Raw genomic sequence first — 26,144 nt, forward strand, 5'->3', positions numbered from 1 at the left:
TCAGACAGCACATTCACGCATGTTTCACTTTTAGAGTGGAGCGCTTTAAATAAAACCAGCGGAATGACTTTGTTTACCATTTAGAAACTGAATTAGGGTTAGGGTCATTTACAGAACTGGTGCAATCCTCCTTTAATTTAAACTTTAAAATCTTACTAGTTTTTAAAAATTCACCAGACAGGATTTTAGCATGCAAAACTCTGGGTTTAATTATTTCCATCTCCTTATATTTTCTCACTTTCACAACATCTGCATGAGTTATGGCATCTTTCAACGTAAATCATACTTCGAGCATAACGGGGTGGGTCATTAGCTAATGATATGTTAGTAACCTATTTACCTGGAGAAAAGATGATTAAATAAATTGAACATTTCATGCAACTTTTCACAGGCACACCAGTGAGCTAACAAAGCAAACTACAGTTCATATTTACAAATGAAATGTTGGCAATAGCAAAAATTTTACTAGACTCCTTTATGTGAAATTATTATTTTCTGTTATTATTGATATCGATTTGAGGGATTTAACTTCAGTTCAAGCATTTTCATATGCAGAGGGTGAAGTCAAATATTAACAAAATATTTGACCATATGCAAATAATAATTCTAGGTAATCAATCCTCTGTAGATGTGCTGCAATTCAAGAAGGAATAATCTGTGCCATCAGGTAATGAAAACAGATGTTTTTCAAATATCAGGTTTTCACTGAACTGTTTGTGGTGCAAATGAACTTTCACTTTGTTCCACTGTACAGTACTTAAATCTACCCCTTTTATATCGGCCTAAAAGCTCACATGATCCTGTAATCTGTTTGACCACCCCCCCCCCAAAAGAAATTCACATTAAAAAAAAATTCAATGAAAAAAAACTGGTACAAAATAGGTTTTATTAAAGACAGAAACGGTGACAATTGACAAAACAAAAGCAGAGATGCGACATCTGAGGTAAGCAACTTCCACAGCCTAAGCAGATTGGACCTACAGAGCATCCATAGTCCAGGTTCCTCAGCCTCAAAGACTTTCTGAGAAGAGCAGTCATTTGTACTGGTCCAAGGAATGAAAAGTCTTCAGCGTAGCCTGTCCCAGCGCCAGATAGACGCGTCATCACAAACAGCTATGAGAATACTGCTGTCCCTGCTGAAGCTGGTCTGTCGGATGGCTGAGGTGCATTTCGGGAGGGTGAGGGTGGTACACCTGTAAAATGAGAGGCAGGCACAGAAATAGTGTCCTGTAGTAAACTGACTGGCTGAAAAGCAGACAGACTAAATGACAGAGGGCTAGCGAGTAGAAAGATGGTGAAGAATAATCTTACTTTGCTTTATGAGGATCTTCAACCTCCAGGTCCCAAACATAAAGCTTTCCGACTTGATTACCCAAAGCCAACATCTATTGCAACAGCAAATATGGTTACTTATGAGCGGTATATCTATGGTGTAAGTCACGTAAAGGTGTTTTGTGTAGCTTTTCCACACGCACCTTCTGCCAGAAATCCATGGAGAAGCGCATGTACCAGATGTCACACTGGCTGTAGTCAAAGCGTCCCAGGATGGTCACGTTAGACTCGTTACGCTTGATGTGGTCAATATCATCCTCCATCTTCCCAGGTTTCCAACACACAATAGCATTTTCACAAGACTAAGGCAGAAAGAGGTTCAGGGAAAGAATGAATGTTAAAGGAAGTATCGAATGCTAAAAAATGTAAAATCAAAAGGTAAATAGTCAGGGCAGGATGTACGAAGCTTTCTGTGGCAGTTTCAGGCACCAATCGCATGCACAGGGGTGATAGTGGGAAAAATTCCTGAGCCTGAACTTTTTTTCTCTGCTCGGGAGGTGAGCAGAGTGGGGGTGCTATGTATGCGACACACTTAAGACATAACTTGTTGGCCCCTGGGTGCAGATATACGTCTATGTATAACCCTGATCTTCATTACTGTCAAAGAATTTCTGCTTTTGAATTAGTCCCTTCAATGATAGATTGTGTTGAATTTTGTTGAAATACATGAACAACATTCAGACATGAGATAAACAAACCCAATATAAGCCTATATTTCAGAAGCTTGTGCAGATTACCAGAACTCTTGGGACTAGCAGGCCTGTTCAGGAATCCATACCTTATTGCTTCTATAGCATCGAAGACTACAGATACTACAGCCATACCAAGAACGGTCAGCAGGTGGCAATAACAACACTCCAAAGTAAACTAGGAATTGATTAGTAGCCTAACCATTGACTAAATGACATGAACAAGGACACATTCATTTCTTTTAAAAATATAATAGCAAACTATGCAGCATTTATTTTAAAGATTTTGAAACAGTTACAGTGCAACAAACTCAAATAATACTACAGCCCTAAAATTACTATTCAGTTCCATTTTCCCCTTAATACAGGCTGAATATAGGCTGAATATAGGCTGAATATAGGCTTAATATAGTTGTGTTCTATGGCTGAGTTTATACGTTTCGCGTTGACAGTGGAAAAAAATTCGCACGTGTATTTCCCGGGATTTCCTACTGAATCTCTCAATTTGTTTGGTCAAAGCAAGTCCCGCCCCCCTGTTTCTGACTGGCTTAATGGCTAGTAGGCTAGGCCTTGGTGTTGGTTACAGTGAAACCTGCGCATGTCAGATCAAGAGAAGTGTCAGATCCTATGGTCAGATCACGAGGCCAGGGGTCGGCAACCCGCGGCTCCGGAGCCGCATGCGGCTCTTTGATCCCTCTGATGCGGCTCAGCTTTTGAAGATAATTAATTTAATTAACGTCTATTATTTTTGAGACTTAAAAAAACGTTCGGGCGGAAAATCACAAACGTCCGGTATTTAGTTTCGGTTCGCTTGACTGACATGTCGGCGTCGTCACCGCCCCCCGCCCCGTCGTTTTAATATATTATGTGGCTCTCACTGAAATAAATTTCCAATTATTTTGCTTTTATGGCTCTGAGTCAAAAAGGTTGCCGACCCCTGCAATAGGCGAACCTTTTTTTTTCCTCGCAGACACGTCGGTACACCGGAATTCCGGCGTGGCGCCTGAAAACTATCAGGCCTGCATGCGTTCTGCCTGGGTACTGCATATGACACAGGTGCCCATGCCTAAAAGTGCAATTTGTGGGAAACGCTAAACAGTGTTCTCCTCACTCATGTATATTATCATTGTCGGGAACAAAACCTTATACAGCCAATTTTTAAAACATTTTCAGCATGATCTAAAAATACCAGCTTGTCCTTCAGACAGTGTAATTATTATACATCATGAATGAACCAATAAAAATGGTCTAAAATCTCAAATTAAAATAATTTTACATCTACTTACACTGAAAGTAAACAGTGATTTTTTTCCTTTTCCTGAAAAGTCGCAAACGAAGTATGAATAACTACATATTCCATTCAGTTTACTAAAGGTTTGAGAAGTTAACAGGCTGTGTAATTTTCTCAGCTTTTGAAAAATAGATGTATGTTGCAGTAATGTCTCAAAGGCTTCTTGTAAGGAGAATTCCTATAACAGTGCTAGCAGTCATAATGGCCAAAAGGAGGCATGAGCCTTGAACATGTGCTGAAAGATTTACCAACAGAGCTAAATTATTTCAGGTCACAGGATCAGATGTACACATGCAAAAAACACTGCACTGAAAATCTTTTTATTTGATCTATTTTTCTATTTTCTTTGCCAGGGTACAACATCCCGACAATATTTTGTCTGGAAAATAACTTCATTTATTAACATTAGCAGTCCTATCTGGCCCTCAACTTACCTTAGAGAGGATTAGATCCCCAAGCCAGCGAACACAGTCTACATAGTTTCTGTGGATGTCTCGTGTGGAAAAGTCAGGGAAGTGAATCTTCTGAGACACAAAAGGCCTGAAATACAAGACAATTAAACAATTAACCTCCTGTAATGATCTGTGCTTTTGAAAGCAGTGGTTTGACCAAAATTAAACTACACACAAATTTATCCCACATCCTAGACTGATCAGCAAAAGCATGACTGGTGTCCAAAGTTTGCTTTTTTGAAAATCTGCTTGTGGTTTTTGACACTAGGTTTTTGTGGCTTTAAGATTGCCGCTACTGTTTTCAGCTGTGCAACAATTTTATAATAATACCCGTGTCATTAAAACATCTCAAATAGATGTGCATTACACAAAATTTGAAAACTGATTTAACTTATTTTTGCACAATGCTAATGATTGGGTTTCAAGCTTTCCCTTATGTATGAGCTACACTAACCTTGTAGCTCCAGTGTAAAACTAAAGAAACATGCTTTGGACACTAAACATGTTTTGGCTGGTTGACTACATCGGGGGGAGGTTTGGCTGATCGCAGGGGGGTGCCACGCCTCCGAAAGTCTTGGGGCAAAATTTGTTTCCACAAAAAACTGAGAAAATACAGGTGAACGACTGCCTCAAACTACTTTTCGTTTATGCTAAAATGTGTATCTATAAACCAGTTCATGAACAGTGTCTGTTTTGCCACCCTCAGATGGCAAACTTTGCTAGCCAACATCTCCAAAGAACATCAGAAGATTTTTTTCTTATAGTTTGGTTATTTTCACTCTGCAACGGCTAAAGTGGATCACATTACACATGTGAATGCTCATTTATTGCTCATAAATTTTTCAAGAATGCAAGCACTGTTACGGTCACATTTGCCACCATAAAAACAGAACAATCGAAACAGAGAAGCTTAATGTCTGTTTATGTTTTATTGCAATCAAAGCAACAATAATAAACCCTACTTGATATCCACTTCTATATGATTGGTAAATTGAAATTGGTAAACCAATCACTAATGCTTGGCCAAAAGTATCCATGTGCATGTGGGTCCATGTACAGAAATCAATTGTATGTCTTCTCTATTATTGATTGTTTTGCCATTATTAACAGCAGCTCGTGCTGCAGGAATGATCTGAGAGTGAATTTCTTTTATTTATTTGAGAGTAAAAATACAGTAAGAAAAGCATACACTATTGTTGATTCCCCTTGTTTCACTTCGTAATTTCCACCCCTATACAAATGAACTGAACCAGGGGATGGTTAGAAGCAACCTGACAACTGTGATTTTTGGCAGCCAACAGTTCAGTTGTTTGGTGTGGACCTGAACATGCTAAACATATGCTTAAATGAACCATACTGAAGAAGCCCACAACAAACAAGGTGGGCCCTTACTTAAGAAATATTTAAACTGACATTTAGTAAATGCACATAAACTATGGTCAAATGCATTAGCTCATGTATCGCAGTAAAAATAATTTTGCCAGATTAGCTCATGTCATTGAAGACAAACTCAAGAAAGTTGTATTGTTTGAGAAATGTCCTGCTTCCCAGCTGAAACGGAGAGGTTGGTTCTGCTAATGAGTTTTTAGTTTTGTGTCTGGGTTAGTGTTCCATAAGCAGCCTGAATGCAATCAAAAAGTGGAGGGTTATGGCCCAATACTTTGAAAAGTGGTGGGTCAAATGCCTGCTCACCCCCATGGTTCTGGCGGCTGTGGCTTATCCACCAACACTTGGAAGAAATTTGTGCAAATATGAATTTTGGTCCAATTGCTACTTTAAAAGTTTGACTGCATTGTCTCAGACAAAGACAAACATAAAGGACTACACATTTAGCTGGGCCTTACCTGTTGGTCTTGCTGGGGTTGTACTCATAAGAGCACCGTATTGCTTTTTGCATTCTCTCAGAATTGATTCTCCACAGCTTAAGAGAGTGGTCCATTCCACAGGACATGATCTTCTCACCAAGGAGGTCAAAGTCCTACAACCCACAGGACAGTTTAGCAGTGTGCATAAAGTCCACTCAGTTCACATCTGCCCTGAATTTCTAACTCTACAAAAGTGTCTGTTGCAGAAACCGGGCAGCTGGTAATGGGAAACCACTTTATTGCAAACCAGCAATGATTCTCATATAATTAAAACAGGCAGACGTTCACTAGTGTTCAAAACGTTTTACAGGCCTTTCATTTTCCTTTACTCCTACTCCACACTCACCGCACTCAAGACTTCATCTCTATGGCCCTCCACACCTCCAAATATGGCTACAAGTGTATCTGTCTGGATGTTCCATAAACGCAGCGCATGATCTGATGAACAAGACAATTATTAGCTCTATGTCTGTGTAATGACCTTGTGTAGAATTGGATGTAATGGAAGCACTGTTACCTTTGCTCACTGACAGCAGGAGGTTGGGATCTCTTGGATGAAATTTGAGCTCATTTATTGCGTTTCCATGCCCCACGTAATGCTGAAAAAACATCACAAGCATTTCAAAAAGAGCTTACTGCCTGTGCACATTGTTGTTAAACGTTTCATCTCATGTTTTTTTACAAAAGCTAGTGTTGACCACATATTCTGAGTGAATTAAACATTCAGCCCCTGGTGTTATATCAGCATATTCATCATTCATGTTTCATTACGTTAAGCACTATGTGCTAAAGTAACAACACTGGTCACTTTGAGCAGCTGGAACTACATTTTTTACACCCCAGTACACACTATTCCTTTATCATTGTAAAAACTTGTAACAAAAAAAAGCATGAACCTCAGTCTAGATAAAGTTTTACTGTGAAATAAAATAACACTTCGATGTTATTAGCAAAAACAAATTCCTTCTAATTACACACAACTCTGAGATCAGCTGAGGCAAGGAGAAAAACCAAATATAGCTTATAATCAGTTCTTGTTTTCCTAAATCAGCAATGATGAATTACATTTGTCAGAAACACATAGCTCACAAGTGATTTATCAAAAGGCAGACAGATATCAGTTCACTTACTTTGACGCACTGCATAGTTATGTGGTTGATGATGCGGATGATGCCCCGGGAGCCAGCCACGGCTAAGAGAGGGTGACTTGTGCTGGTGTCATATGTCCAAGCACAGGTGTAGAAGTTTTCATCTGCCTGGTAAGTGGAGCAGTTAAGGAGTAAAACAAATTACCGCATGTCAAATAATAAGCAATCTGACTGAAAAAAAAAAAGACTTACTTTTAACTGCTGAATCTCTATACTTTAATATTTCCATTGTAAACTCTAAGAAAGTGAACCAAAGCAACAAAAGGTTATGGGTCACGAGTAATAAGAAAAACCTGGCTGTCAATATTGCAGTATCTTACTGTGCTGTGGTAATGTGATTTAACCAAAGGACAAAAAAATAAACCATATTTCTTTGTGCAAGACAAGGATACATCTGCATCCACATAAGACTGCAGGAGCCGGATCTCTCCTTGGGAATGACACTCGTATAAGGTGACCTGTACAGACAAGGATATATAATTCAGTAATTAATTAACAGTAATCAACCCTAAACATCTGCTCTTGGTAGGGATAAATAACTACTAATTAGCTATCCAGTCCAGCATATTAAATACAGCAATGAGATTTCTGGGCTGTGGTTGGGAAAATATCCTGAATGATCGTGATTGGCGATCACTTAAACGTGTGGTGAAACCAAATCGTAGAAAAACAACAGTAGAACTCAGGAATATGTTTAATAGTGAAAGTCAGAGCATTTCCACACGCACAATGCGAAGAGAACTCAAGGAATTGGGACTAAACATGGAAGGTCATGTGGTCTGATGAGTGCAGATTTACCCTGTTCCAGAGTGATGGGTGCATCAGGGAAGAAGAGAGGCGGCTGAAGTGATGCACCCATCATGCCTAGTGCCTACCGTACAAGCCTGTGGGGGCAGTGCTATGATCTGGGGTTGCTGCAGTTGGTCAAGTCTAAGCTCAGCAATGTTATGTGCCCAAAGAATGAAGTCACCTGACTACCTGAATATACTGAACGACCAGGTTATTCCATAAATGGATTTTTTCTTCCCTGATGGCATGGGCATATTCCAAGATGACAATGCCAGGATTCATCAGGCTCAAATTGTGAAAGAGTTCAGGGAGCATAAGACATCCTTTTCACACATGGATTGGCCACCACAGAGTCCAGACCTGAACCCCATTGAGAATCTTTGGGATGTACTGGAGAAGACTTTGCAGAGTGGTCCAAATCTCCTAACATCAATACAAGATCTTGGGGGAAAATTAATGCAACTCTGGACAGAAATAAATGTTGTGACATTGCAGAAGCTTGTGGAGACAATGCCACAGCGAATGCGTGCCGTAATCAAAGCTAAAGGTGGTCCAACAAAATATTAGTGCGTGTGACCTTTTTTTTGGCCAGGCAGTGTATATACACATAATACAGCTATACGAGCACTCAGTCACACTGTTAATCTTCAGACACTCACTCTGTTGCTTCCCACTGTTGCAAAGACAAGGGGGTCACCCTCCTTACTGTGCCAGTTGAACTGGACACCAAACAAAGGCTGGCCATGGTCCTCCTAAAAGAAAGCAATACATCGAATGTGTTTCACAGCAAGATCATGACAGGCGTGCAATGGTGTCTTCAAGAAATGATCTCTCCTTTATTGCCATTTCAGTCGTCTTACCCGCAGGCTGTTAACACATTTGAAGGAATATTTGCATTTCTTCGACTTCCCTTTGCCCTTGCCCCAGTTTTTCCTGCCAGTAGCATTGGCGGTGTTGGTGGGGGTGTCTGGGCGTTCAGCGTTGGTGCCGCTCTCAATGCTGACAGCATCATCCTGCAATACAAGGACATTTCATTTGGTTCTGTGTCAAAAGTATTTCAACGTCCCTGAATATGACATGAATACATGGATTAACGGTCCCACCTGCAAAACCAAGTGGAAACCAATACTTTCTAATGCTGGCGCGGACCATTAGAAACACTGCCAGTCACTGAAATACACAGTGCTTTTCCACTACTACCAACAGTTTTTCAGGTAATCAGAAGCTGCGTTACACAGCCACTATAACTACATTAACTTTAAGGACACCACTGCTGTAGAGTGTAAAGATGGCATCGGTTTGTACTTGGACGGCCGTAAAACACACCCATACGAATGGTGACAGTGTGAATGCGACACGAGGCTGAAACTTGCGAATCAGTAGGCCATCTTCTTCTTCTAATTGTCCCGTTCCGCCTTAAATGGTGCAGCAGTTGTTCTAATTTCCCCCTTCCACCTTAAACGGTGCAGCAGCTACACTCTTGCGAGAGAACTCGAATGAGAAGCTGAGAGCAGCTTCGTGAATATGGCCTAGACTTGAATCTGGAGTCTTGGGTCTGAACAGCAGCAGAACCCGCACGAGGTTAAGAGGGAAAATGACGATTTATACTCGCATAATAAACGAGCAGAGCGACAGCCTGTATCTCCATATCCGGGCACTCCGCGCCGAGCACCGCTTTCTCTAGGCTACTCAAACAGCTAACAGGCTAGCTAGCTAGCTAGCAGGCTAACAATAATAGTGGCGAGTCTGAACACAAACAAGCCCCCCGGAGCTCCGCGGAGAGGCCAGAACAGGCGGGCGGAACAAAAAGGGGCAACAAACACTCCGCACGAAACGAGAACCGCAATGGTGCCGTTACAGGAGGAGTTTGAGGTGAGTTGTTACTCTAACAGACGAGGACGTCGTCCAGCTTCTGCCGAAAGCCGGAGCAGCAGCGCGGCGCTGCGACGTTAGAGAGGGAAAGCGAGCTGGGATCGTGGACGGGCTCTGCGCTCACATTTTCGTCTCCAGAAAGGTCCGGGTTGCTGTTCTCGTCGCTGCTCAGTTTCTGCTTTTTTGCCGGCATTTCGTTTCCCGCCTCGGCGTGAGCATCGGACATCTTCCCCCTCATCTTCTTCCTCGGGTGAAAAGACGACAGCCACGCTGCCACAGAGCGGCTCGGCGAGCTCGAGGAGGGTCGAATTATTGCAGCACCGTGTGTGGGCGTTCCTGTGGCGCAGACACGCCCCGCGGGAACGCCCCCCGTGCGGCGCCAGGGGCAGGTGGGCTTTGGAGTCAAAGCCCCAGTTGCGTTGCTGAGTAACAGAACTGCGACGCTGTTTTAGGGCCGCTGTTAATAAACATAAAAATAGCCGACCGTGAGAATTAAGTCGTAATATTTAGAGATTAAAAACGATTTTTTAAAAATTACGAGATTAAAATCGCGATATTTCGAGGATTAAGTGCTAACTGTAGGGGGGCTGCCAGGGGGTCTCGGTTGCTGTACTAACGACGGTGAAGACGCCGAGCGCGCCGGATTTCCTCTCACTCCTGCCCCCTTGTGGATCATTTGATCATCACTCTCCGCCAACTCGGCGCCCCTCATCTAACGCGAGGCGCTGCTTCCCTCTGAAAAGCCTTTGGCCACAATACTGCGACCTTTCCTGGTAATGACCCCCTTTAATGGCGTGATTATTATCGTAATATATCATCATCGCTGTCATCACTGTCACATTAACACTTTACTGCGACCACCAGCACGTGGTGGCTTGATGGTCAGCAATACTCGACCTTGCCAGAGACATATCGTGCGAGCTGGCAGCACCTCGGTAACCCCTGCTGAATAAAGACCATTAGAGACCACTAGTTTCCCAGTAGAACTAGAAATGTGTCAGGAATCAGTCACTGGGTCACCTGCTAAATCATTCCTTTACATTATCAACCCATCAAGAAAAGCCCAAACGCATTACAAACCACCAAGAACCAACAGAACCTCTTAATGGTTTCTATGTTGTCGTTAGGGACGGTAACCTTATAGTCCTCTATTATACAGTAATGTAGATGACGGCTGGTATGGAGCGGATTCGTCCTGCTGAAAACACTGATGAACGACAGGCGTTCAGCCCGCAATTAAACAGACAGAACTCAGGCTGTGGATTTACCCATGTTGGTTTTTAAATGCCAGATGCCCAGTATGTAAATAATAATAATATAGAATATTATATTAATAATGTAGAAACGGTATTAGTTTAGTATTAGTAACGTCTTTACAAATATTGGCGTATTTTCCCCGTTAAGTCTTATCCACCGATGAGAGAAGCCAGTTTGTAGAGATATCGGGCGTTCTTGTTTCTCAGAAACACCTTTCACTGTATTGGGGGGCGAGCTCCGCCCTCTTGCTGCTGCAGGGAGCGATCCGGTGTGCTAGCGAAGACCGAACAGCAGGGGTCGCCAGCGCAACACAACAGTCCCAAACCACTGACTGCACGACACACCGTGCTATTCCATATTACTGTAATATATTGTGTACTGTATAGTGTATACTATGCCATACTGCACTATATACTGTACTATACTATACACTATACTATGCTATAGTATACTAAATACTATACTATGTATTGTATAGGGTGGCACGGTGGCGTGGTGGGTAGTGCTGTCGCCTCACAGCGAGGAGGGCCTGGGTTCGATTCCCCGGCCGGGCAACCAGGGTCCTCTCTGTGTGGAGTTTGCATGTTCTCCCCGTGTCTGTGTGGGTTTCCTCTGGGTTCTCCGGTTTCCTCCCACGGTCCAAAGACATGCAGTCAGGCCAATTGGACATGCTAAATTACCCCTAGGTGTGTGAGTGACTGACTGTCTGTGTCTGTCTGCCCTGCGATGGACTGGCGACCTGTCCAGGGTGTATCCTGCCTTCCGCCCGAAGACTGCTGGGATAGGCTCCAGCACCACCCTACGACCCTGACGGAGAAGCGGCTTAGAAAATGGATGGATGTACTGTATATTATTCTATTCAATATACTGCTCTATACTGTAACATACTATACTAGAACAATCTACCATCACACTGAGACAACCTGCTTATTTCTACATTCATTGTCCATTTTTTCTGTCCATTCAGAAGCATTTCTGTAGTTCTTCAATTACAGACTCTAGTCCATGTGTTTCTATGCATGCATTGTTAGCCCCCTTTCACCCTGTCCTTCTATGGTCAGGACCACCACAGGATCACCACAGAGCAGCTATTATTTGGGTGCTGGTTCATTCTCAGCGCTGCAGTGATACTGATGTGCTGGTATGAGTGAATCAGACACAGCAGTGCTGCTGGACGTCTTAAACACTGTGTCCACTCTATTAGACGCTCCTAGTCTGTCTTGTAGATGTAAAGTCAGAGACGATATCTGCTGCTGCTTCACAGTTTGTGTTGGTCATCCTCTAGTCCTTCAGCAGTGGTCACAGGACGCTGTTCGCTGGATATTTTGTGTGACAATGAAGTGTCAATGAAGTGAACTCTGTGTCTAATCCACTCATGGTAAGTGAAGCTGATAAGATGGACAATGAGAGGAGAAACAAGGAGGTGGGTTTAGTGCGTTAACTAATACTACGCTTTATACTATAACATACAATAATATAGTACAATACTACAGTATACTGTGCTATACTGTACTGTGTTACAATAGTACACTATAATGTACTGTACTGTTTTGTGCTGTATCATACTATAATGCATTGTAGTGCATCACTATACTACACGAACCTGTTGTACTATACAATACTGTACTACTGTTCTACTGCACTACAATACACTGTGCCATACTACTGAATGTAATTTCTCGCTTTGACCTGGGATTTTTATGTTCTCCTCATCTTTCTCAGTTAGAAAAATACCTCCAGAGCGAGTGACGTCTGCTGACCAGCTGCCACAGAAACAAACACAAGGGGGTGCCCTTTAATAAAAGACCAATGCAACACTGCCACAGTACAGTCTAAACCCACCCAAAGGCTATGCTATAGCCCAATACTTCATACTAATGTACTAAACCAGTGTACTATACTACACCGTACTGTACTATTTTATTCTATTCCACCAATTTGTACTTTTCTGCCATGAATGAATTTAAAATAAATAATGTGTTTTTATAGAAAGCTGTGTTTCATACAGCAGCAGAAGGCATGTAATCAAGTATATCTGACATTGCTTAACAGCCTAGAGCAAGTTGAGACAAATGTGATTTAGGTATGCGGTTTGCATAATGCTGACGCTGTTGGCTGTTGTAGATATAAGCCTCTGTTACGTATGAGATAAATAAGCCCCACGGCTCCAGTGAACAACCAAAGACTTGGTGCCAAACCACAGTCTTAATGACTTGACCAATGACTTGTGACTGGCATAGCCATAATGGATTTTGATCTATCTGGGCCTTACCTATTGGTCTTGCTGGGGTTAAACTCATAAGAGCATTTTTGAATTTCAACTATTCCTTTAATCTAACAACTGTGATATGCGTAGTGAAATGACGTTACGTTGATTTTCTGAGTGTAAACAAGTTAACCAATCCTCTACAGAGAACACACTTCTGCTCCTCTTAATGCTCATGTTGCTATTAATGTGCTGAACTTAGCATATTGGAAAAAACAGAAAACATAAACTGTGGCTTGCACAGAAGTTATGGTGCATTTCATACGGCATGTTTTACTTTTTTACACATTAAACTCAACAAATAAGCAGAAAATGTGCATTGAAATGTGTTCTCTGTAGACAATGTGCTCACTTATAATTTGTAAATCACCAAAACATGTCATTTGACTAGGGGTGTTCAAACTTTTGCATACAACTGTAGTAATCTATTATGCATGTATGATTTCCTGTAGTAAACTCTTCTAATGTTCTTAATTTACTAAAATCTCTTATAGGAGTCCTGTAGGAATTCTGCTATCATTATTATAGGCATATTTTTCTTAAGGGTCAAACTGGATTGTTTTTTTTAGAGATTCTGTTATGAATTTTCACTTGTGTTGCATACATGATCAGTGTAATTTGCCCTAAATTCCCACAGATAGCCCAAATTGTTGCATTAGTGTTTGGCAATGGTAATGATACAAATACAACTTGTGCTTTAAGACTGTACATGTACATTTGGTGTATATGAAGGTTCTTCACACACTTGTAAATTTCCAAGGTTGTTGTATTCAAATGACTGAGGGTCATAAATACAAGTGGAAAACTTGGGCAAGGTCCATGCATACCAACTTTACAAGATACCGTATCACCAGCCAGCGCATTCACTGACACTGTGTGAAAGCAGTGAACCAAGCTTACAAACAACATGCCAAGTTAACTGGTAGACCTAAATATATCAGTGACAATGAACTTCTGCATTATAATTTGCATAAGTGATTGTTTAGCTCTAGCAAATACTGTAATCACCAAGCAACGCACAATAATATATTCTAGTGAGCACTGCCGTTGGAGGTAAGAAGGTCATTTGTTCTAGAACCGTGTGCTTTTCAGTCTGTCTAATACATATTTGTATATCGTCCAGCAAGAATTTTGTATGTACCACAAACCAATCCAGCTCAAACTGGGCTTAAATTAATGATTAGAGAGGCCACAATTATGCTTAGGCTAGCTAGTTTTGCCTGAGCTTAATTTTAGTAGTGGTGGGTAGAGTAGTCTTTGGCATAATGACTCAGGCAGAAGTAAAATAAGCTAAACAACTTAAAAAGTCAAGTACTGAGATCATCATAGAACTATAGTGAAACTGCATAGTACATCCAGCGGCTCTCAGCATTCAAATTGAAGTATTTTTTTGGTGCCTTTCTTCTCTTTTTGATGGTCGAAACTAAAAAAGCCAAAGCCTGAAAATAAGAGGTGTAAGAAACAGCAAAGCAGCCCAGGATCTGAACCAACTAAACACAATGAAATCACCCTCAAAAAAGAGAATCAAACTTGAAGAACGAATATTGAAAACATTCATTTCCTCACAAATATGCTTGAGTAGAAGTGAAAGTAGTATAATTTAAAAAGCTCAGAGAAGTATAAATCCATCAAAATTATACCGACTGACAAAATGGAACGTGACAACTGAGCTCTGGATCTACTTGTTAGATAGGCAGGTTGTTCCTACAACCATATATGGGCGTAAGGAAGTGTTCAGGTCAAGCCAGTTCATTCACATGCGAACAAACAAGGCCTGACATGTTTAACTCATGGACAGAAAACTGTGCATAAGAACGGAATGTACACAGCAATTAGGGCCATATACCATACCTCAGGTGTTTCTCTGATTTTCTTTCTTTGATTTTCTAACATCTATTTATTTGCTGTGTTTAATATGTTTAAAAACATACATTCATAAATATAAAATGTGCCATTGGCCACAGTTTTTTTTTATTTTACACTCAACTCAGCAAATAAACAGTAATTGTGGATTAAAATGTGTAGAAATGTTCTCTGTAGAGGTTGTGTAACTACTTCCACCTAGAAAATCTACAAAACATGGGCTCAAACTTTTGCACATGACTATCGTGATTTCTTTTGCATGATTTTTACAGCTTTTTTATGTGGGCTGTTTTACTGTACTTTAGAGTGATACATGTAAATTGCCTCTGCTCTGACTGGCTTATAGGTTATAGTTCACATGTTTCAGATCATCCAATTGTTGTATAAGATAAAAGCAGCACAAGTAAATAGAAAATGCAGCTTTTACGTGATTATTCCATATCTTGAAGGTAAAGATTTATTCAAAACCTACATCATGTATGTGAAATGAACTCCCTAACTGGTTGTGCCTGTCTTGGCAGTAACAACTGCAAGCAAATGTTTGCGATACCTTGTGATGAGTCTTTTACATCACTGTGGAAGAATTTAGGCCCACTCTTCTTTGCAGAATTGTTTTAAATTGGCTACATTGGAGGGTCTTTGAATATGAGATGCCTGTTTGAGGTCTTGCCATGGCATCTCAATGGGATTCAAGTCAGGACTTTGACTCGGCCACTCCAAAACCTTCATTTTGCTTCTTTTGAGCCATTCAGAGGTAGACTTGCTTGTGTGCTTCAGATCATTGTCCTGCTGCATAAACTGTGCTTGAGCTTTAGGTCACAAACTGACAGGTGAACATTTGTGAGCTCCAGGCCATCACACTACCACCATTATGTTTGACTGTTGGTATTATGTTCTCATGGTGGATGAATGTGGTGTTAGCTTTACACCAGATATAACAGGACCCATGTCTTCCAAAAAGTTCCACCTTTGAATCATCAGTCCACAGAGTACTATCCCAAAAGCCTTCAGGGTCATCCACCTTTTTTAGTCAACAGTGGTTTGTGGTTGGCTTCTTTTGTAACCTTTTCAATGCACTCTTCATGAAATTTTGGTAGGCTGGCCTCTTTTGGGGAGGTTCACCACTATTCCAAGTTTTCTCCATTTGTGAAAAATGGCTCTCACTGTGGTTTGGTGGAGTCCCGGAGCCTTAGCATTGGCTTTCCAATTAAGACTCTTAAATTTCAGATTTCTTTAGAACATGGCGTCATGTGCTGCTTTTTGAGACCTTCTAGTCTGCTTCACATTGCCGGACAGGTTGTACTTAAGTAATGTTTAGGTTCAACAGATCTAGCAGTAATAATGCCGGGTGTGGCCAGTAAAAGTGAACCCAATAGTCAACTGAACTTCATTAACTAGTTGATTTTGTAGCTAAGAGAGTAATTACTTTTTTAACACTTTAATTGTGATAGTCTTTTGATTGTGTGATGCCTTGAATGTAACTCCTTGATCCTGGTGGTTGCTTTATGCTCTGGGTGAATTCTCTTGGATGTATCAAATTCTGTTCTATGGAATACAAATCTGTCAGGTGCATTTCAAAACCCTTGCATTTGCATATGAGCCAAGTTTCAGAATGCCTTATGCAATCAGCTTGTTGCTTACTTGGAATTAAGTGTATTCATTCATGTCCTAACAGCCTCAGTTCTGCAAACCTGTTCTCCTACTGAAACCCTGGTGAAAACCGAAAGTTCTTTTAACTTGACTCAACTTCTCAGAACAAAAATGTGTGTCAGAGTGCTCATTTATGGCTTGTGGATGGCTGTGGGTGGATCTACATGGATAGGTGTGCATGAGGTTCAAATTTGTAATGGATTTCACTGATGTCTCTGTTACCAACCCGATTCCAAAAAAGTAAAAAATATAAATAGAAAGAAATGATTAGTAAATTCTGTTTGACCCGTATTGTTGAAAATGGTACAAAAACACAGTCTTTGATGTTTTACCATTTTAACTCCTTGAGACCACCAATGGTTCCAAAATGCACATCTTCAAATTTTTCAGAACTTTCATATTTCATAAACTACATTCAAAAAGTGGGTGCCATATGACAGCTGCAACTGTCTTCTTTCCAGTCAAATAGATGGGTAATGGAATTTTAAACCCTTATAATAGAAGAAGCTGAAGTCACATTTTTTCCCTACTAAAGTTGACCCATTTTATCACAAATCTGGGCTATAAACTAGAAACAGATGGTGTCTCTTCAGTGATATACTCTAAAAATTATTTCAATAAAGTAACTTTATAAGTATATAAATATAACTGTGTCTAAGATTTTTGGTTTTCAGTAAATTGTAAGCATATAGCAATATGTGTGGTCATAAAACACATTTTCTGTTAATTTGAGGGGAGCTTTAAAAAATGTATATATATAATATTTCATGCAGTTACTGAATAATTTGCCTTATGATTTGGTCATGCAAATACAGAGGGACAAATCAAAATATACTCTGGTTAATAAGAGGTTAAAACAAACATTTTAAAAAAGTCTGAATTTGATGCCTGCAGCACATTCCAAAAAAGGGGTGAGAGGGACATGTTTGCCACTGTGTTACATCATCTCTCCTCATAACAACACTTAGGAATCGTTTGGGGACTGAAGACACCAACTGAACCAGTTTGGAAAGCAGACCTTTTCGCTATTCTTTAGTAACTTTATTCTTTAAGTAACGTTAGCCGTCAGTGGTGTAACCATACACAACCTTTATTGTCATATCTTGCACTTGATAAAGTGCATTGCATTTTCAGTAGGACACAGAGAGGCCAGTCTAGCAGCCACACCCTCTGATTATGCAACCATGCTGTTGTATTACTTGTCATTGAAATAAGCACAAGCATCCCTAGAAAAGCCATATGTTACTCTACAATGTGTTCACCTTTAAAGGTGTTTTCAAGATGTACTTGTTACCCACTAATACCCCTCCATACAAAGACTCTGACTTTTGAACTTCACACTGGTAACCAACTAGATGGCCCTTTTCGTCTTTGGTCCCTGGAACACAACATCTGTTTTTTTGAGAAGTCGGCAGCATTTCTGGACGTTGTTGCCATTTGGCTTCCGGTGTGCATAATACAGTCTTAACTTGAGTTTGTAGATGGAGCGACAGTGTTTATTGACAATGGTTTGTCAAATTCTCTCTCTGACGATATTCATCACAGAACCAGGCCAGTTTTGAACCCCTTAAATGGATAGAGCCCAAATTTTATTACACACTTCTATAACCAAAGAGGAGCTCTGCTCGTTTGCATTGAAGTCTACATAATTACTGAATAATCAGCCTGGCATTTAAAGAGCTTAAGGTATTACCTTCTGAGGGATTAAAGATATCGGACACTAGGTCGTGGTTTTTGGCTTCACCCTTTACACACAGAGATTTCTCTAAATTCTCTGGATCATTTTACAATATTATGCATTGAGCAGGGTGGAATATCAAAACTCCTTGCAATTACACTTTGAGTAACTTTGTTCTTAAACTGGATGTGCGCTGATGTGTTTTTGGCCTCAAACCATCCTCACTTATAAAAGGCTAGGCCTTTCCTAGATAATCCTTTTGCATGATTACATGTTTAAGATGTTTTTTGAACATTGCACAATGTTTCTATTCTTAAACTGTGCTTGTCTCAACTTTTTTGAAATGTGTTGCAGGCATCAGGCATGGGCATATATTAATACATGAAATAACAAATATATAACAAATATGTTGTCTGATTCAGGGTTCCAATTTGAAGTGACAGAGGTAATTGGGGTCCCATGGACTATGAGGTGACCCCTTTTTAGGTATGCATACTATTTTTACAATATATTTTAACATTTTACTCACACGGGACATTTGGGAATTTGACCCCTTGTCTGATTCCTGAGTCTTGTCTTTAATCTGTCTTTAAACTCAGGATCACAGATGAGCTCCTTTACTATGTTGATCTGTAGGTCTCTGTTCATAAACATAAACTAACTGTAACTAATTTACTATAAAATGAAAGTGTTTGTATGAATTCAGAAATAAAGAAACACGCCAGTCACGACTGCACATGTGGACATATTTCTATATTGTGGTCTATTTACACAAAGTTAGGTTAGTTCATCATTTAGGTGACGCATGTGCTCCCAAAATTTTACGCTGCTGCGCTGACGTTGAACCGTGTGCTGCACTGGGTCGGTATGACCAACAGGTCAAAACAAGCTCAGAACAAAGTGACTTTGCACTTTTTTTGTTTTGACATGTTACGTTTTTATACACACAGAAACCAAAAGGAGTGACAGATTTCTCACAATGTAGTGGAGTAAAAATTCTGATATTAGACTTTGAAATGTGATAGAGTGAAAGTAAAAAGTCGTCCCAAATGGAAAAACTTCAGTAAAGTACAGATACATTAAAAAACTACTTAAGTACAGAAACTAATTACATTTACTTAGTTACTGTCCCCCACTGACAGCTACAGCTGTAACGTCTCACTGCATCCAGCGTCTAGCAGCATGGGAACTAACGATATCTAGAAGTTCTGGTGCGGAACCAAAAGAGAACACTGAAAAGGGAAACAGTAACTAAATGAAGTTAGTTCATTTCCTCACAAATATACACAATATGTGCACCTCCACCTCACTTGGAGTTGCCCCTAATAGCAGAAATGATTTTGTGTCAGCATTTCTTAAGCTCTCACTCTCACATATAGTCAGGAAAGAACTTCTTGCTCTATTTTTTGAAAGTACCTTGATTGCGTGACTTTTGAGGGCTTTCTTGCTGGTACAATGTGCTTAAAATACATTCCCAACTTGGATTTTTCACTTGGCCATTCCAAAAATATCCATTTCTTCATTTTACTTGTGCAGATTTCAATTAATCCATTCAAGCTCTGAGATCTGATTTGACATTTACTGACATTTATCAAGACAAAAGAACTTTGTGAAGGTCAGTGGCAACCTACCTTCAGCAGGGTGCCAGTGATGTGGAAGTGTCACCTTTTTTCAAACAATCCTGCTGTGGAATTAGTAATATTTTAGCATAAAGGCTGGTATTAACACACTTCACAGTAGCGCGATCTTCACATGACACCAACAGTAATGTACACCAGTTAGAGACAAGCTCTATTTATTTTCCAGTCAGAAAATTTGCCTCAACAACTAAATATGATAATGTGCCCTCTCTTCATATTTATTACAGTTTCTATTCTTTTAGAGATACTTTCTTATAGTTTTGCAAAGAAATATTCCAAAGGAATATTTTTCCACTCCTCCAAAGTTCAGTCTCTGAAGTTGGTTGCATTTTCTGTTTCTCACAATCCACTTAATTCCACATTCAGTGGTGTTGAGGTCTGACCAACACAAACGTACATAGAAAGGTGCATGTTCTAAAGGCTGCTATTGTCACCTTTAATGTCAAGTTGACATAACACCTATATCAGGTGACGATTGTTTTCTGACACAGATTTGGGTCATGACAGCACATGTCAACACCTCTTTAGCTTGGTGCATATTACAGTGACACAATGCTGATGATGTGACAAAAATGAAGGGGCAGATTTACCGAAAGAGGCACTCATTACTGACAGTCTACTTACACTTTGCGCTGGTTGGGGTTGCCTAATATAGCAGCTTATCTATTAAGAACTTCCATGCAAATGAACACAAGTGCAAACTCATGATTAACATATAAGCAACGCTATATAACCAGGCATTTCACTCACATTGTTTTTGTGTGTTAACATATTATTTCAACATAATAAATAAAAAATGAGACCACATGTGATTTTGTTTTGAAACAAGTTTGTTTGGTGGTTTAAGTTTTGTGCTGAGTGTATTTAGATTTCCTGTGACACTGTAAAATCCTTGTGTAATTCCACTTACAGCTTTCTGCTCGATTGGGAACTGTATGATTTGATCTCGTGGTGAGTGAGGACTTTTAGCTGTTTGACGTTTCTGGAACAGAAGCTACAGTGTGAACAAGTGACGAAGTAACGAGCAGCTTTAGTAATGCAGGGTATACAGAGCTATTCACAATGGTTTCAGAAAGAAAACAGTCAGATTATTGTTTAAAATCATGCCTTAAGACACTTTGATAAAATATACCCATAATATTAAGAAATACTAAGTCTAAAACATTGATTGACTAAAACCTATAGTTTTAGTTCACCAAATGAAGAATAATACAGGAAACATAAATGTCTTTGCATTGAGGCAAAAACAGTAAGGCAATTCCATGGCCCAGATGACTAATAACCTTCTTTAAAGAGTCTTTAAAATGAAAATGCTTGAAGGAATTGAGGTTGCACATAAAAAGATGTTCTTTGAACCACGGGCAAGTCCATCTGACTGACTTTTCACAACTTTCAAAGCTCCTGTTGCGCAGTTCTCTGCTTGGTCCCCAGTTTATCACCAGAATTTACAACTTTTAAACATGACGCATAGTATGTGCACCCCCACTTCACTTGGAGTTGCCTGTAATAGCGGAAATTATTTTCTGTCAGCATTTCTTAAACTCTCACCCTCCATAGTCAGGGAAGAACTTTTTGTTCTATCTTTGAAAGTACATTGATTGGGTGACTTTTGAGGGCTTTCTTGGTGGTACAATGTGGTTTGAGTGCCAACACAAATTTCCCACTTGGATTTTTCACTCGGCCATTCCAAAAACCGCCATTTCTTCATTTTACTTGTGCAGATTACATCTGATTTTTGACGTTTATTGACATTTATGGTGACAAAAGTTCCTGAAGATCACTGGTAACTTGCTAAAGGTAGGTTGTCAACCTATCTAGACAATTTAATAGCCTAGATGACTAAAAACCTTTAATCACGCTTTAAGATGATGTAAAACGCTTGATGAAATTGAAGTTGCAATACAAGATGTTCTTTGAGCCATGGGCAAATCCATATGACTTTCTTTTCACAACTTTCGAAGCTCCTGTTGCGCAATTCTCTGCTTGCTCAATGCCCTCATCCTTCTCCTGCAGCTCTGGGGTTTCCATTCTTATTTTGATGGATGGATTGAGGGTGCATGTACAGACTATTTTTAAGCTTGAAATAATGGACAGTGGCATTCAGAGCCAGATTTAATTCTTGCACTGAAGATTTGTGCAATGGCAGCTTCAATTCAAAGTGAAAGAAAATCAAGCAGTGATTTTAGTAGCAATTTGAATTTGTTGCTTTAATGATGTCATGAAAACCAGAACATCTACAGTTCAGAAGTTATGAGTGTTTCAGCTCTGACTGCTTTTTGAACAAGACACAATACAGAAATTCAAGGAGAATTAATGAGCTCATATCACAGAAAACTGAATTTTCTTCACATTTTTTGAAATACAAGTTAAATACTGTAAGTATGGTTTAAGTAAACAGTTCAGACAGTGTTTACATTCCTTTAAACTCATTCATTTAAAAAGTGAGGGAAAGTCGTTTTCATTTAGCAGTGATAAAATTAATTGGTAAAATTTACAGACGGTTTTGTTACTGTGCCTCTAAAGCTGAGCTCTGTTCTGATTGGCTGTCTTGTGTCGTGCCTTATTCAAAACACAGTCCAGGCAGAATCAGAATAGAAGTCATTTACTTACATCAGTCTTAAAGTCACAGTAGCACATGCAGTCTGTTTGAGGGGTAAAAGGTTGGAAAATGGTCATGTAAAAATGAATTACAGCTGTAATTCAAACCAAACAATCATCATAAGTGGAGGATAAATGAAGCCTGAGAAAAGAGCCAGTATGCAGCAGTGTTCAGATTGACCATCTGCAGCTGATATCTTTCCTTCCTTCTTTCAGAAACTGGAACCAAAGTGTTGACGTAGCTCAAAATGATGTACTTGCTGCATTTAGAGTTGCCTGACACTTCAAATATGAAGTCTTTAGAAAAGTTCCAGCACTTCCTCTGGGGCTTTATTTAGGAAAAACAAGAAGCTTTGTTGTACATTCAGCAAGGAGACTCAAATGGGGAACCATGAGGACGGGAGCATCCCTATAATTGTTTGTAATGTGGAAATTGGCAAAGCCCCCAAAGGTGGTGAACAAGAGAGTGAAAGGAAGAAAGGAAGGAAGATGTGACAGTCTTCCTGAGAATGGATAATAACGTTTTTAGAAGAGCGGTTTAGCAGACATCACACATGCATAACATGCCTTAACACGATCCTCAGTTGTCCATTATGCTTTCTTGATGGGAGCGCCAATTCTGTGTATTCGTGTGATATAACCAATAAGACTGTCATATCATGTCGTTCTTATCTTTACAGCCTATTGAGGGAATAATAGAAGCCCTGAGGCTGTAAGTGATAGGCCGCTAAAAAAAGAAAAAGGCTGTGGCTCTGGGTGGATGTCACATCACTGCCGGGAACCTCTGCTGAGAGAGGAAACACTAGAGCAAGAAGAAGTGGGAGTTCCCACACGATGTAACCTCAGTGTTGACCCATGTCAACCACAGAGACTACAGCCGCCCGATCACTTTCGGCTTTAAACCCAGCGGGGTTGCAAATTACCCTCAGCCATAATTCATTCCGGCTTCATAATTCATTGAAGACTGGACTGTGATCCATAGAGGCTGCTCCCAGATCAGTTTCACATGCTCCATATAACTGGCGGGAAAGATAGACCAGCCTACCGTGTTGCGCTCTTTCTCACATAGTGATCTGATAAGGATCAAAGGAAGACCTTTCTTTTTAGATATAACCTCCCTTGATCTTTCACAGTAACTCATTGTATTTCACTGTATTACAATGAATAATAAACATTATTGCGTGTGGTGAAACACCCTGATTCATCTTCATGCCACTCTCTGAATGGGACATCCAGCACAGTGTCATTAAGTGACTAAATGTAACATAGTCAGGAACCATCTACATGGAAGCATGAACATGCAAGCTGACTAAACAATCTAGATAGAGGTACAAAAGTTTGCTTTGGTTGAAAAGGTTAGAGATCATACACTGGGAATTGAGACATCCTTGAAGACTTAAACTTCGGGCAGAGATGGGTAGAATACATTGAAAATGTGGGAATGGTTGAATACTGAATACACTCTCCTAAATGCATTCAGTAACATATTCCATTACAATACATAAAAAGTAACGGTAACACTTAAATTAAGGGCACATGACCTGTCAGTAATTTCATTTACTAATGAATAACGAATCAGAAAATAATGAGTCATTAATCAGGAACAAATGAATAAGTCATATATTGACAATCACAAGACTAAATTACTAACACATGCACTAATTAATGAAGATGAAGGAATTTATCAGGAACTCATGTGTTAATTAAGCATACAAAAAGAGTGTTAGTACACGTTGGAGAACTGCTAGAAGCACCTATGTCACACTGCAATGTCATACTGTTACAGCATAAACATAAACTGCTGTGTGTTTAATAAACTGTAAACTAGTTTAATTACTGAAAGTAGGCATTTGATTTAAGTAAAACTGTGAATTATCTTAATATATGCCACAGTTATTCTGAAATATACCACCTTCAGAAGTTTCCTATTATACATCTGTTATGCTTTTTTAAAATTTTTTTAATTGCTATATGTAAATGTTTTAGTAATGGAAACACAGTATTTTGAAATGTAACACTTCACCTGTTTCCACAGCTGGAAATGACTATTTTTCTTCACCAGTAAATGGCAGTAATTGTGATAAATGCTTGCCATGTACTACACTGACATATTCACCTGCTCTGGTTCTGTGTATTGTGTAAAAGTCATGAGATGATGATAAAATATGCTTTTTTATTCCTGTGAATTTCGTCAATGTCATGTTTTATATGAGCCATATTGTGCTTATCTTTCATGACTGTTTTTGAAAGGGCAAAAGAATGACTGTCAGTCTGATAGTGATGATTAACCTCTGCTATTTTGTCAGCTTTTAATCTAATAGTGTGACTGGTTCATCACTTTACCTTAGGGGGCACTAACATTATAAATTCATCATGATAAATGAGTATAATCAGTAATAAAGTGTGACTGGTTAATCACTTTACTTTAGGAGGCACTAACATTATAAATTCATCATGATAAATGAGTATAATCAGTAATAAAGTGTGACTGGTTCATCATTTTACTTTAGGAGGCACTAACATTATAAATTCATCATCAGTCATCAGTGATCATTGCTGTCTTTATAATGAACTGAGAATTGACTGCATGGTTTTGTATTTTTCTCACTGACACACCTCAACCAGCACAGTAGGAGCTTGTAAATCAGCAGTTGAGTTCAGTCAGGTGTACTAGATGTGGGAAAACACGAAATTGTGCATACAATTAAGGATTCTTATGACTCCAGAAGGCACTGCACTTTCCTCATCAACAATGAACTCATTTCTGAGTTAATGTGTTGTAAAACAATGTCAGTGCAAGCTTTTAATTTTATTAAACAGTCACTAGGTGGGTAGAAACAGACAAGGTAACATAAGAAGCTAAAAACAATTAACTTAAGACCTGACAGATAGAAACAGGCAAATATAAGGGCTGCTTACACAGCATGATGAAGCAGAAGGACAGGATGATGAAAGGATGATGCTACAGAAAAAACACAGTTGACTTTGATAGGCATAATATTCCAGAGCGCTGTGTCTGAGGGGGATCTTGTGACAACAAACATTAATTAACACATGAATTCCTGATAAATTCAAGCACTGAATTAAGCCTTGATTACCTTCATCCTCATTCATTAGTACATGTGTTAGTAATTTAGTCTTGTGATTGTCAATATATGACTTATTAATTTGTTCCTGATTAATAACTCTTTACTTTCTAATTAGTTATTCATAAGTTAATGCCTTAATTATTGGCAGATCATGTACCCTTAATGGCTGAGAGAAGGTGTAGGAAATCCCAGCTTGACTTGGATCTTCACTCTCCACTGGTGTCCCACAAGGCTCTGTGCTGGGTTCGCTTCTCTTTTCTCTTTAAACTAGCTCTCTTGGTGATGTAATATCATCTCATGGCTTCTCTCATCACTGTTTTGCTGGTGACACTCAACTAATGCTTTCTTTCTCACCCTCTGATGCACAGGTTTCCAGTCACATCTTGGCATGTCTGTCTGACATCTCTTCATGGATGGCAGCACACCACCTGAAGCTCAATCCTAGCAAGACTGAGCCGCTATTCATCCTTGCAACTTCAGGTCCTCATCATGATCTAGCCATCTCAATCGAGAACTCTCTGATTGTTCCGTCTGTAGAGGCAAGAAGTCTTGGTGTGATTCTGGATGGCCAGTTATCGTTCTCGACTCATATCATGAACCTAACTCGGTCATGCAGATTTCTCTTGTACAACATCTGGAGGAGCTGACCCTTTCTCACTCGAGAG

The 26,144-nt window shown here is 39.7% G+C and overlaps 1 protein-coding gene across 1 annotated transcript; it reads right to left on the reverse strand.

Moving 5' to 3' along the window:
* Nucleotides 1-867: 867 nt before the first annotated feature.
* On the reverse strand, nt 868-9,872 carry eed (embryonic ectoderm development). The gene is made up of 12 exons (XM_017701814.2): nt 9,563-9,872; nt 8,427-8,579; nt 8,226-8,318; nt 7,170-7,235; nt 6,760-6,885; nt 6,147-6,228; nt 5,976-6,067; nt 5,609-5,742; nt 3,747-3,852; nt 1,476-1,634; nt 1,312-1,385; nt 868-1,193 (listed from the first exon to the last, which is right to left on the reverse strand). The coding sequence occupies exons 1-12, from the start codon at nt 9,674-9,676 to the stop codon at nt 1,067-1,069; spliced, it is 1,326 nt and encodes a 441-aa protein (XP_017557303.1). The 5' UTR covers nt 9,677-9,872; the 3' UTR covers nt 868-1,066.
* Nucleotides 9,873-26,144: the final 16,272 nt, after the last annotated feature.

The sequence above is a fragment of the Pygocentrus nattereri genome, chromosome 12 (genome assembly GCF_015220715.1).
Source record: "Pygocentrus nattereri isolate fPygNat1 chromosome 12, fPygNat1.pri, whole genome shotgun sequence".
Lineage (NCBI taxonomy): Eukaryota > Metazoa > Chordata > Actinopteri > Characiformes > Serrasalmidae > Pygocentrus > Pygocentrus nattereri.

Coding starts and splice junctions, on each gene's coding strand:
- eed (XM_017701814.2), bottom strand. CDS start 9,676: ATGAGGGGGAAGATGTCCGATGCTCACGCCGAGGCGGGAAACGAAATG. Junction 6,886..7,169: donor AGTCTTATGTGGATGCAGAT/GTATCCTTGTCT, acceptor TCCACTTACCAG/GCAGATGAAAACTTCTACAC. Junction 6,229..6,759: donor TAACTATGCAGTGCGTCAAA/GTAAGTGAACTG, acceptor ATGTTTTTTCAG/CATTACGTGGGGCATGGAAA.